Raw genomic sequence first — 11,280 nt, 5'->3', positions numbered from 1 at the left:
TAGGGAAAGCTGTGTAACTGCTAGTATGGTATTGAAGTACTGTCAAAGGTGCTGTGATACTATTGAGGCTTTTTTCCCTGGTCTTTTTTTAATAAAGTGTGTATACATACAAATAAGCTACTTAGTTATTAGAGTAACTTCTTGGAGATCTTACTCTTAGGGCTGCTAAGGCTTTCTGTGTAACTGGGACTTGAACTGTGATGTAGCCAAGCAGATATGAACATAAGTTAAAAACTGGAATAAAATGAAAGATGTACTTCTGGAATCAAATGGTGTCCTTAATCCTCTGGATCTCCTGACTGCAACACTGTAGGTACCAGGGACTGCAGAGAACGCTCGCTCATGTGTCCGAGCCTATTTTTCTGACCTTCATGAAACACTTTGTCGTCAGGAGGAAATGGCTCTTAGTGTTGTTGATGCTCACGTGAGAGAGAAGCTGATTTGGCTAAGGCAACAGCAAGAAGACATGACCATCCTCTTGTCACAGGTTTCAACAGCTTGCCTTCACTGTGAAAAGACCTTACAACAGGTAGGTTGGCAAGTGAGCTGTAATATGGCAAGATATGTGGAACTGCAAATTAAATTTAGGCTACAAATGAAAAGGTTACATGGTACTCTGCCTTTTTATTTCCTTTACAACGTTAAAATAACAATGATATAACCTGAGATTGAAGTATTCATTACAAGGGGGTGTTAGAAAAGGATAATCAGTACAAAAGCATGAAGTCCTCCAGTTGCTGGAAATCTGTGGCATGATTATCTTGTCTGGAGTAATTTCTGGTTGTTTGTGAGATTAGTGGGAAGGAGAGATGAAACTGAAGCAAAAAGCCTGCAAGATTTATGGGAAGGATTTTAAAGTTGCAATAGGTGTTTGAAGATAGTTGTCATACGAGGCTGGTAGGAAAAAATGTTTTAGGACTAAATAACTTTCAGTAGCATTTGTAATATGGGTAGTTCAACATACTAAATGTGTGAATAAAGTAGCTATATGAGAGTGTCTGGTTGGTCCATTATTCACTTAATTTAGTGATAGCAAGAAGTAAATAGTATATGTAGCAAGCCGTAAACTGAGTGTGAGAAATTACTTCATTAATGCGGTTTTTGTACTTTTTCAATAATTTGTTTAGAGCTACTGTCTGGTTGGTTAGTCAGATGTATTAATGGGTGGATATTGATCTTTTTGTGTTCAGTGTATTGCTGTGTGCTGCAAAGCAGCTGCTTTATTCCAGCTGCTGGAATGATATATGAATGACATAGATACTATTTATATATTACATTACTGTCTCTTATCATTTATATTCTTATTCCTACAGGACTAAGAAATAAAAGAAAATGTTTTTTAAAACTGCAGAACTTTTTAGTATCCGTTTAGTATCTATTAAGGAAGAGTGACAAAGCTTTCACATTTGTATTACAATTTTAAGTAAATCAATTTTGTAAATGTGCGTTTATTTAACTAGAGTATTTCTATTTAAAATGCTTTATTTCCAGCCATGATATTTACATTGCGTTTGGTTATTTTAAGTAGGTTAATAAAGGAAAGGCATGCTTTTGTTTTCTTTGTCTGTTTAGGATGACTGCAGAGTAGTGTTGGCCAAACAGGAAATTACAAGATTGCTAGAGACATTACAGAAACAGCAGCAGCAGTTTACAGAACTTGCAGATCACGTGCAGCTGGATGCTAGCATACCTGTCACTTTTACAAAGGTATTCTTAATCTTTTGAAAGTACAGTTATATACTTTATGAATTCCCAAATGTAATTTAAAAGAAAGCAGGATTAATATATGTTCATGATCAGAGGGATGGGACACCTCTCCTGTAAAGAAAGGCTGGGAGAGGTTGAGGTATATGAGGTTGTTGGACAAGAGAAGGCTCTGGGGAGACCTTATTGCAGCCTTTCAGTCCTTAAAGAGGGCTTATAAGATGGGGACGGAGACTTTTTGGTAGGGCCTGTTGCCATAGGACAAGGGGTAGTGGTTTTAGACAAAAAGAGGGTAGATTTGGACTGGATATAAGGAAGAAATTTTTCTCCATGAGTGTGATGAGTTGCCCACAGAGGTGGTAGGTGCCTCATCCCTGGAAACCTTCAAGGTCAGGCTGGATGGGTATCTGAGCAACCTGACCTAGTTGTGAGTGTCCCTGGTCATTGCAGGGGGGTTAGGCTAGTTGTCCTTTAAAAGTCCCTTCCAACCCAAACTATTCTACAATTCTATGATTATGATGCTGTATTTGTTGCAGCAAATTTAGGCAGTTCAGTATCAGTTAAAGCCACATTGTCTTATCATATGATGAGTGCCGTCTGGTATTTGAGCAACAAAACCACTGTGCTGTTATAATTAGTGTGAGAAACATTCGTTTGACATTGACTACATCAGTAGCTTTGTTTGAACATTTAACTGCTTTCTTTTAAATATGTAAGATAGTATTTGTGAATTCTAGAAACACCTTTATTTGGAAACATCCCTGATTTGTTGTATGTTCAACTCAGACCAGGAATCTATTCTTTGTTTTTCCACATATTTTTGGCTTTTTCATTAGGAAAGCATAACTTCTGCAGAATGTTTGTTATTTTATTTCAAATGCAATAATGCTATTATAAATTTCAGTTTATAATGTTAAAATAATGTATTTCTTTCAATTTGTTAAATGATAATTTGTCTTATAGCTGCTTTGTATTCACTGACAGTTTAGACACAGTTCATCGTCTAAGTAGGGTTTTAATTGCTTTAATATCATTTCCATACTACCTATTCTTTGAAAGGGATGAAATTATTTGGAGTTTGATAATTGTGATACTTTTCACATAGGAAGGTTTTGAAACTCTAAAGAAAAGTAGTACTTTGATTTATGGATTTTTTTCATTCTGAATGGGTGAAAGATCAATAGGATCTATTGTTGCTGAGATGAAACTGAAGATTTAATTGTTGCCCTTGAAGCTTTTACTATAAGGAAATGGATGCTTCTGTGGGCATTCTGTCTCAGTCCTTGTTGATGTCAGAAATTCATTTTCTTCCAAATAATTTGTTTTGTAACTGCAGTAGATTTGAATTTTCATGTAATAACTGTCAGATCAATAAATGCAACATTTTCACTTCTGCTCCTCCCTTCCCTATTCAGAAGAGAGTAGTAGGGTCAGGGAGACCTCTTCTGCAAAATCCCATTGTTCCGTGAAAAAAGCAGCATTCACATTTCACAGATAATGAATTGCATTCTGTGTATTCAGCGTTGATGGCTGGTTTTGCCTTACGGAGCTGTTAATCTGACTCAGAAGATTTTGATTGTGAATTGCTGAGCATTTGGAAAGAGAATGATTGCAGCCAGCAAAGCTGTAATAGGAGATCTGAAATAGATCTCGGCATGGAGACCCCGAAATCTTCCAGTGTGTCTCTACATTTCGGCTTTCTTTAGAAAGAAACAGGGCTTCTATTGTTTTTCTCCTGTGACAAATTGGTGGTTTTATGAAATCTTCCGTAGCTTAGATTCTGAACTTCAAATTGCAAAAGCAAATGTCATTTTTCACAAACACAGCAGCAGCCATGAAAAAGTAAGGTGAAAATACTTACATGAGTTCTTACTTTTTATGTTTTGTCACTTCTGACAAAGTTAAAAGCTCTCTTTCTACACAATATTTTTTTAGAATACTGTCATGCTCATTGCCACTGTTGTGACTTGTAGTGAGGCTTCTTGTACCTGAAAGGTCTGTGCCTGGCAACAGATTTCAGACAAAAATAAAATCTTCAGATCAAAAACTGTAAACCGTTATCATATGACTGAAAGGTCTTTCTTGGGAACTCTCATACGCTGAAGGCTGCATCCATTATAAAATTGAAGTATTTCAAACTGTACCAGATCAGAGTAACATCCCATATCCGGTCAAGGTTGTGGAGATTTAAGGAGGGGAGGGAGAAGTCCTTTTCACTATTGAAAGTGAGTAGGTTTTATCCACATTTTTTGTTTCACTGATGACATGAAAAACGTGGACAGTGCTGTTTCCTCCTCCTAAACTATCAAGGGAAATGCCACATATAAAACTCTGAAGGGAGGATTTGGAGAATTCCAGGACAATTCCAGGACAAGATGCTGAAAATCTTTCAAGAAGTATGTTAGTGTATAATAACTTTTTCCCAAACGTTGTTAATATATTGTTTCCAAGTGATCCTGCTTTACCTATGTATTTATGAGGACTTTAACCAAATAAGGTTGAGATGTCTTCATGTACTTCAGCTTGTTGGCAAGGAAATGGCTCCTTATACAGGAGTGTGATCCTTATTTGAAGAGAAAGATTGCTGTTTTGTCCTGGTCAAATGAGAGCAGTGGCTGTGGAGTGTTACATACAGAAATAGCAGTTGGTCATCCTAAATACTTGTGTGTACATACTGGAGAGTGGGAAAATGATTAAGAAAATAGCACCTGAGATAATAAAGAGCACTTACTTGTCAATTTTGAAGCCAAGTATGGGAAACTGCTAACACATACCAACACCAAGAGTACCCAAGAAGACAATCTACCAGAGGGAAAGCACTTAACACTATGTTTAAGTAAACCTCCATACAGCTTGTGTCACGTCAACAAATTTCTTAACAAGGACAAAAAACAAGACATCACAGTTCTGTGGGTTTTTCTTATGCACTTTCTGTACTGGGATTTAAGAAAACACTAAGGTTTACTTGAACAAAAGTCACAGGTTACCCGTTTTTAAATAAGCTATCAAGTTATGCACTTGCAAGAAATGCAGACACAAAGGGGTTTTACTGGCCAGATTTTTTTAAATAACACTTTTGATTAAAGATGCTGATATAGTTACTTAGAGATATTTTTTCATCTGTCAATTTCTAGCTGTGATCATCAATAGTCAATTATTTCTGACTCGTAGGAGCTTTTCTTGCAAGGTTCTTCCTGAAGTGACAGGAAGTCACTTTTCCACACAAAAAGTGGAAATTTGATGTCCATCACAGATTGCATTTTGATTCCTTCTGAGAGAGTACAAACATACTGAGAACAACCTGTTTTCACTCTAAACCTTACAGAAGGCAAACTGCAATAGGGTGGCTGAATTTGACAAAATCATTTAATCTCATCCACTTCCCTGATGCTGAAATTTGCACAGGCCAGCACTGCCTCTGTCCTCCAGCTGTGGGAGCTGTAGAGGAGACTGGCACTTCTGGTGGACCCCTGAGAGGATGGCCAGGCTGGCTCACTGTCAGCGAGCTCTGGCCATAGCCAGGGTGCTGCCTGCTGCAAGAAACCTGTAAACTTAGCAGCTCTATCCAGAGCAGCTGCCTCTTTTCCTTCCTTTCAGGTACAAAGAATTGGAGAGATTCATCCCCAGAAATTTTAGACAAAATCTGAACTGAAGCTTGAGTGTGAAAAGGGTGCTGGAGGCATGGCATTTTTTAGGCTCTTCAGTGCCTTTTGCATACTTCTTTGTGTTCTTTCTCTTTGCCTGCACCTTTCCTGCTGACATGCTTGTCAAGAATCTGCCCACAGGTTTTTCTTCTCCAGAAGGAGATGACCCTTTCTGATAACGTGCTGTGTTGCAATGTTGTCACTGAATTTGGCAACTTTAGCTCTGAATCCAAAAGTCTAGACCTTAGAGGAAAGTTATTAAAAAGCGAATAAGTCTCAATGTTTTATTTTCCAGATCTCAAATACTCAGTTAGTCTTCTGGTTTTCAAGCATCTGCCGTGTGTAGTATCAAAGCTGTAGCACTGAAACTGTTCAGTTTGTACAACTTATTTCACAGACTCAAATACCTTTTTTCACAACACATAGTTAGCCTGTGGAGTTCTATGCCAAGGATATTCTGGGCCCTAAATGTCTGTGGTTTCAAGAAGCAAACAAACAGATTCATAGATGAGTAATACATCAAGATTTGTTAGTTGCAGAAACTGCACTGCTGGCTCACTAGGTCCATGAGCTGCAAGCTGTTAGGGATGGGTATTTAGGGAGGTTATCACTATGTGATTTCTCTGTTCCTTACTTTCTCATGTATCCACCTTTACCTAGTTTCAGACAACACGCTAGATGAGACGGACTTTTCATCTGACTTTTACACTTAGAATTGTGATGTTGCTGACTTTTGCATTGTGGTATTTGCATATTTAAATTTTTTCAGAAAGCAGTTTCTCAAGGTATTTTTACTCTCTTTGGAGATTGCAATAGGATAAAGTAATTGAATTAATCTATATTGGTTATCCTGGCAGTATGCTACTTCATCTGTGACACACAGGAGAATGGAGTTGCATGTCATGATGACAAACACAGCTATATAATGGATCCTATGTTTGTGTGTGTGTGTATATATACATATATATGTATCTCAAGTGACATGATGTAGATGTTTACACATCCAGTCACAGTGCTGCATGTTGGTCTTGTACCAGGAGAGATTGTAGCATTTTTGCACACAATAAATAGCATTTCTAATGCAAGAAGAAATAAAAAGGTGTGTCGGTAGACACAGGTTTTCATGTATTGCTTGCCCAGCACAATACTGTCTGGGTTTTGCAAGAAAACAAATGCATTGCCACATAGTTCTGATGATTGAAACTCTGGTATTTTGTCAAGGTAGTATTTCTAAGTACCTCAAAATATGTTTCAGGAATACATAGTAACCTTAGCCTATGTTGTTTATTTTACAATTTACAGTTTACTGCTTTATATTAGTAATACCATTTGATTGCATTGTTAGCATTACCTCCTTCAGTACTCATGGTGGCTTGGTCTAAACAACAAATATGAAGTTGATTCTCTTTCATTGCCTCCAAGCAAGACTTGGGGGTGTTTTTTTGTTTTTCTTCAGTATTTCAGATTACTGTTTAATGCTAATAATGTTGCTGTTGTAATATGGTAAAGGATTGGAAGTGGCTTGAGGTGAAGAGGCATAGCTATGGAGTCTCCAGCAAGGAAATAGTTTTGTAGGTGGGGACATCAACAGTGTGACAAAACATAGTGGAAAAGCTACAAAACCCAGAGAGAGCACTCTGGTCAGAGGATTCTAACTTAATTGCTATGAACATTCCTCGTGCCAAGCATGATGAAAGAGTTTCACATTTTATCAAGTACAGACGTACTAGCATGGATTGGCTGCGTTTCTAAGGCAGAAGTTACAGCTTCAGTACACAGATTGTTGGATATTTTGGTTTATATTATTGCTGGAGGTGATTGGTGATTGTGCCTTGTATTTTTGGAGTCCATTCCATTTAATCACTTTGCAAATAGTGACAAGTGTCTTAAACATAAGGGTTTTCTACTTTGAATTTTCTCAACTTGTGCTTGTTTCATGTATGCTGTTTCTCCCAGGACAACAGGGTACATATTGGACCAAAAATGGAAATTCGGGTTGTCACCCTAGGATTAGATGGAGCTGGCAAAACAACTATTTTGTTTAAGTTAAAGCAAGATGAATTCATGCAGCCAATTCCAACAATAGGTTAGTAGCAACAATTTAAATGTAATGCTTTTTCTGAATGTTTGACTTACATGTAGAATTTGATTATTTTATATTCATACAGAACAAGGCTATAAAACATTAATATTTTTATTCTAGGTTTTAATGTTGAAACAGTAGAATACAAGAATTTGAAATTTACTATTTGGGATGTAGGAGGAAAGCACAAATTGAGGCCCTTGTGGAAACATTATTATCTCAATACACAAGGTGAGACTAATACAACTTTTGAACTGTATTTTGTCTTCTAGCTTGTATTTCAGAGCCAAAAAGATTATTAATAAGAATAATTTATAACTGTAGGAAATTCTTCATCTAATCAAAGTACAGTTGCTAAATTAATGAGCTAAGGAATTTCAATTCAGTTGGTCACAGTGTCTGCTGGATGATAAAGGCATTCTCCATAAATCCATCAGGCAGTTCATGGAGCCAAACAAAATTAGAATCTCTGTTAAACTGGCTCTAGCTGACAGCTAGACAAGGTGCAGCATTCCAAAGTTTTGATAGCAAGAAGTAGTACTTGCCAGGTATGAAATTTAAATAGCACTTGAAATGAAAATACTCAGTCTTTAGGAGCCTTTAGCTGGCAACTTAAAAAAATTCTACAGAGTTCTGTAACTTCTGACTTGGTATTGCAGTGTAATATCTGATCATAGACTAGATTACTGATTCTGAAATGGTGCCGACTTAGAAATTCATGCTGTCCTTCTGTAAATCCTCTACATTTGTTTTGCAATTTAGAAAGGGGTTCCTCTTCTTTAATTCATTCATGATTATCTGAAATACTTAGGAACGACAAACATAAGTTTATGTGCTCCACTTTGTGCATTATTTCAGCCTTCACTGCAAACTTTAACATTCTAAATTGTTCATCTTTTCAAACTTTTAAAAACTGTATTTCGGGATTTCTGTTGTCCTTTTAAAACTTACCATGTAAACACCAGTGGCATGGAATCATGTATATCTTGAAGAATTGTATGTTGGAAAGAAAGTCTAAGCAGTTAACCTGGTCCGTACCTCCAGTAAGTTTTGTTTAGTTTTGGTGTTGGGGGTTTTTTCTTTGCAAAAAACATGAGTTTAAATTCTGTCCTCTAGCTCTGCTTCCCTGACTCCAGTTTTTCTGGCATCTTGGTTACTGTCTGTAGTGGATAGTAAAATCTACTGCTGCTGTGTCGGGCCCATGGCAATCTTCTCTGGATTGTGTAGTCAGTAGCTGAAGGAAGCTGTGCCGATTTGGCTGAACCTGTAGATTTTACAGCCAGTTAAGGGAAACTGGAACAGTCATGTGGGAGTTGATTGGGTATACATGGATCAAGAAATGGTTTACACTGAGATACTCAACCCATACATAATAAATCTGGCTTTAGGCCTAAGCAGTTAAAATATCACAACCTTTATGTTAGACTAGGCAGGAAACTTCAGACTCTTTTTTTCCCTGTTTTAGGATGAATTCTAGATTTTTGTCAAAAGTATAGTGGTATGTAAGGCATTTCTCAGTTCTCCTGGATTTGAAATTGAAGTTGCGCACTGCTGAGAAACTTCACGTAGAAGACAGCTAGAAAAAAAGAATTGTGTAAGTTGAAAGCTAATTTTACAGAGTTTATATTTGAATGTGTGTAAAACATTTCTCTCTTTCTTTCATAGCGGTGGTGTTTGTCATTGACAGCAGTCACAGAGACAGGGTCAGTGAAGCACACAGTGAACTTGCAAAACTATTAACAGAGAAGGAATTGCGGGATGCCTTGCTCTTGATCTTTGCTAATAAACAGGTACTTGTGATTTTTTTTCACTCTGTTACTCTTTTCCTCAGTTTGTGTATCAAATTCCAACTTTCTGAACCCTCTGCTATGGATCGGGAATGGTAATGTGGGAAGCAAAAAATGTAGGTGTTTTCCTGATGTTTAATGCTGATAAATTAAGTGATGCTAGAGTACTTAGTAGATTCAGCAAGTTTTTGTTTTATGGTTACAAGTAGTAAATGCGTAACAGTTTTATTTGGCTTTTGTGTCTGTAAAGCTTTTATGTGATCTGTAGCTTCAGTCTAACCCATTGGTTAAAAATAAAGTGCTTCAAACATTATACAGAAGAATAATTGTGTCTTTGTATCTGATTCTGTTGCAGGATGTAGCAGGTGCACTTTCAGTGGAAGAAATCACTGAACTGCTGAGTCTCCACAAACTCTGCTGTGGCCGTAGCTGGTATATTCAGGGTTGTGATGCCCGAAGTGGTACAGGACTTTATGAAGGATTGGACTGGCTTTCGAGGCAGTTAGTGGCTGCTGGTGTCCTGGATGTGGCTTAATTTCACAGCAGCTGCAATCTAAGGTTGTAGTTTACTGTTTTGTTTTGTTTGCACGATTATAGGATGTTGAATCCAGGTCTGCTGTCTGAAGAGGGGACTTTATTTAACTTGGTGGTTAGACAAAAATAGGAGCCTTTATCCTAGATTGGATAATTTGTTCAGTAAACTTGTGCTGTTACAGTGTTTTTGAAACTTGATATAAGTAATGGAAGGGGCTAGTTGCAAGGTTGCCTTGAAATTCTTTTTGGTGAAATTACGTTGTTACAATTTAAAATTCCTCCCTCATAAAACATGTATTGGAGTTCATCTAATAATTTTAACAAGGTTACAGTTAGTTAATTTGTGTCAGAAAAATTTTGAGTGCTTTAGAAATGCTTTCCCAGGAAACTATCCCAAAATCCATCTCAAGTTATTAGAATAGGCAGCTCTGTCTGTTAGTCAGAAATAAAGGGTGCTACTCTTTAATATCTAAAGAATGCATTCATCTAAAGGTGGCATTGAAAATTACATGCAAATACACCACAAAAAGAAAATGTTTCCCCCATTATTTATTAGCTTCCCTGTTTGTTACCGGAAGGCAGCATAACTGGGCAAAGAAAACTAAGAATGGGTAACAGTGTTGTAGGGCTAGGGGGCTGTGTCATTGTTTAGCTAGTCATTTTCTAGTTGGGAGGGAGGGCTTAGTTGGGTTTTTTTGTTAATTGTACACATGCTAAATTCTTTATGGACAGTCTATAGTGATATTGAGGTGAAAGTGTTTTGTGCATGCTTGAGGACATAATCTGCCTTTAGATACTAGGCTTACTCCTCAAGAAGTCCAATGAAGTTTAAAAAAAAAAAAGACTTTTTAAAAAAGTAGTGTAGTGTAATGTCAATCTTGTTCAATGTACTCTTACGTAGAAGTCATGCTTCCAGATTAAGGTAGTGGCCTTAAAATATTAAATAACACAATGTAAAAGCAGTGTACACTAATTATAACTCTTACTTAGAAGAGCAGGTGGTAAAATGTGATACAAACCTTCCATAATTAGATTTTCAATTCTTACTGTATCTTCTACATGGAACTATCACTAATGCCTCTTTTCGAAAATTACTCATTCACAAACCCATGAAATATGGGTGTAGCACTGTTTAAATTTAGAGAAGGTTGCAAAGACTTAGTGATGTCTCTCTATTTTTTTTTTGCTGCACATGCAACTCTGCTAACTATTTTATCTGTTTGGTATGTGCACCAGAATCTTCTGCCCTCTTTTAAGTGCACAGCCACTGCCAACTGAAGAAACCTTGCCATGGACCTCTTCATGTCAGTAGAGGAGCTACAAAGAGCATGGCCAATAGATCAAAACTGCAAATCATCACTTTTCTTACTGGAGTGGAGGTGAATCGGGAGAACCAGACAGTGGAAGTGAGCAGTGTTGTTTCACAGAAGAAGATATTTTTGCCACACTGAAGAGCATGTTTACCTCACCTGGCAAAGAAAAAGTATCCCAATGTCTGTGTCTATGGCTTTTATTGTAGTGTTACCAA

General features: G+C 37.1%; 1 protein-coding gene across 1 annotated transcript in view; it reads left to right on the top strand.

The window, feature by feature from the left end:
* The window catches only part of TRIM23 (tripartite motif containing 23), a 21,757-nt gene extending 12,004 nt beyond the window's left edge, over positions 1-9,753 (top strand). The window contains exons 5-10 of the mRNA XM_010287350.1: positions 314-529; positions 1,573-1,707; positions 7,305-7,434; positions 7,552-7,662; positions 9,097-9,221; positions 9,574-9,753. Coding sequence (XP_010285652.1) covers positions 314-529; positions 1,573-1,707; positions 7,305-7,434; positions 7,552-7,662; positions 9,097-9,221; positions 9,574-9,753 — 897 coding nt within the window. The remainder of the gene's footprint in view (positions 1-313; positions 530-1,572; positions 1,708-7,304; positions 7,435-7,551; positions 7,663-9,096; positions 9,222-9,573) is intronic.
* Positions 9,754-11,280: the final 1,527 nt, after the last annotated feature.

Source organism: Phaethon lepturus, unplaced genomic scaffold (genome assembly GCF_000687285.1).
Source record: "Phaethon lepturus isolate BGI_N335 unplaced genomic scaffold, ASM68728v1 scaffold9290, whole genome shotgun sequence".
NCBI classification, from domain to species: Eukaryota; Metazoa; Chordata; class Aves; order Phaethontiformes; family Phaethontidae; genus Phaethon; species Phaethon lepturus.
This window is presented reverse-complemented; position numbering and strand designations above follow the sequence as displayed.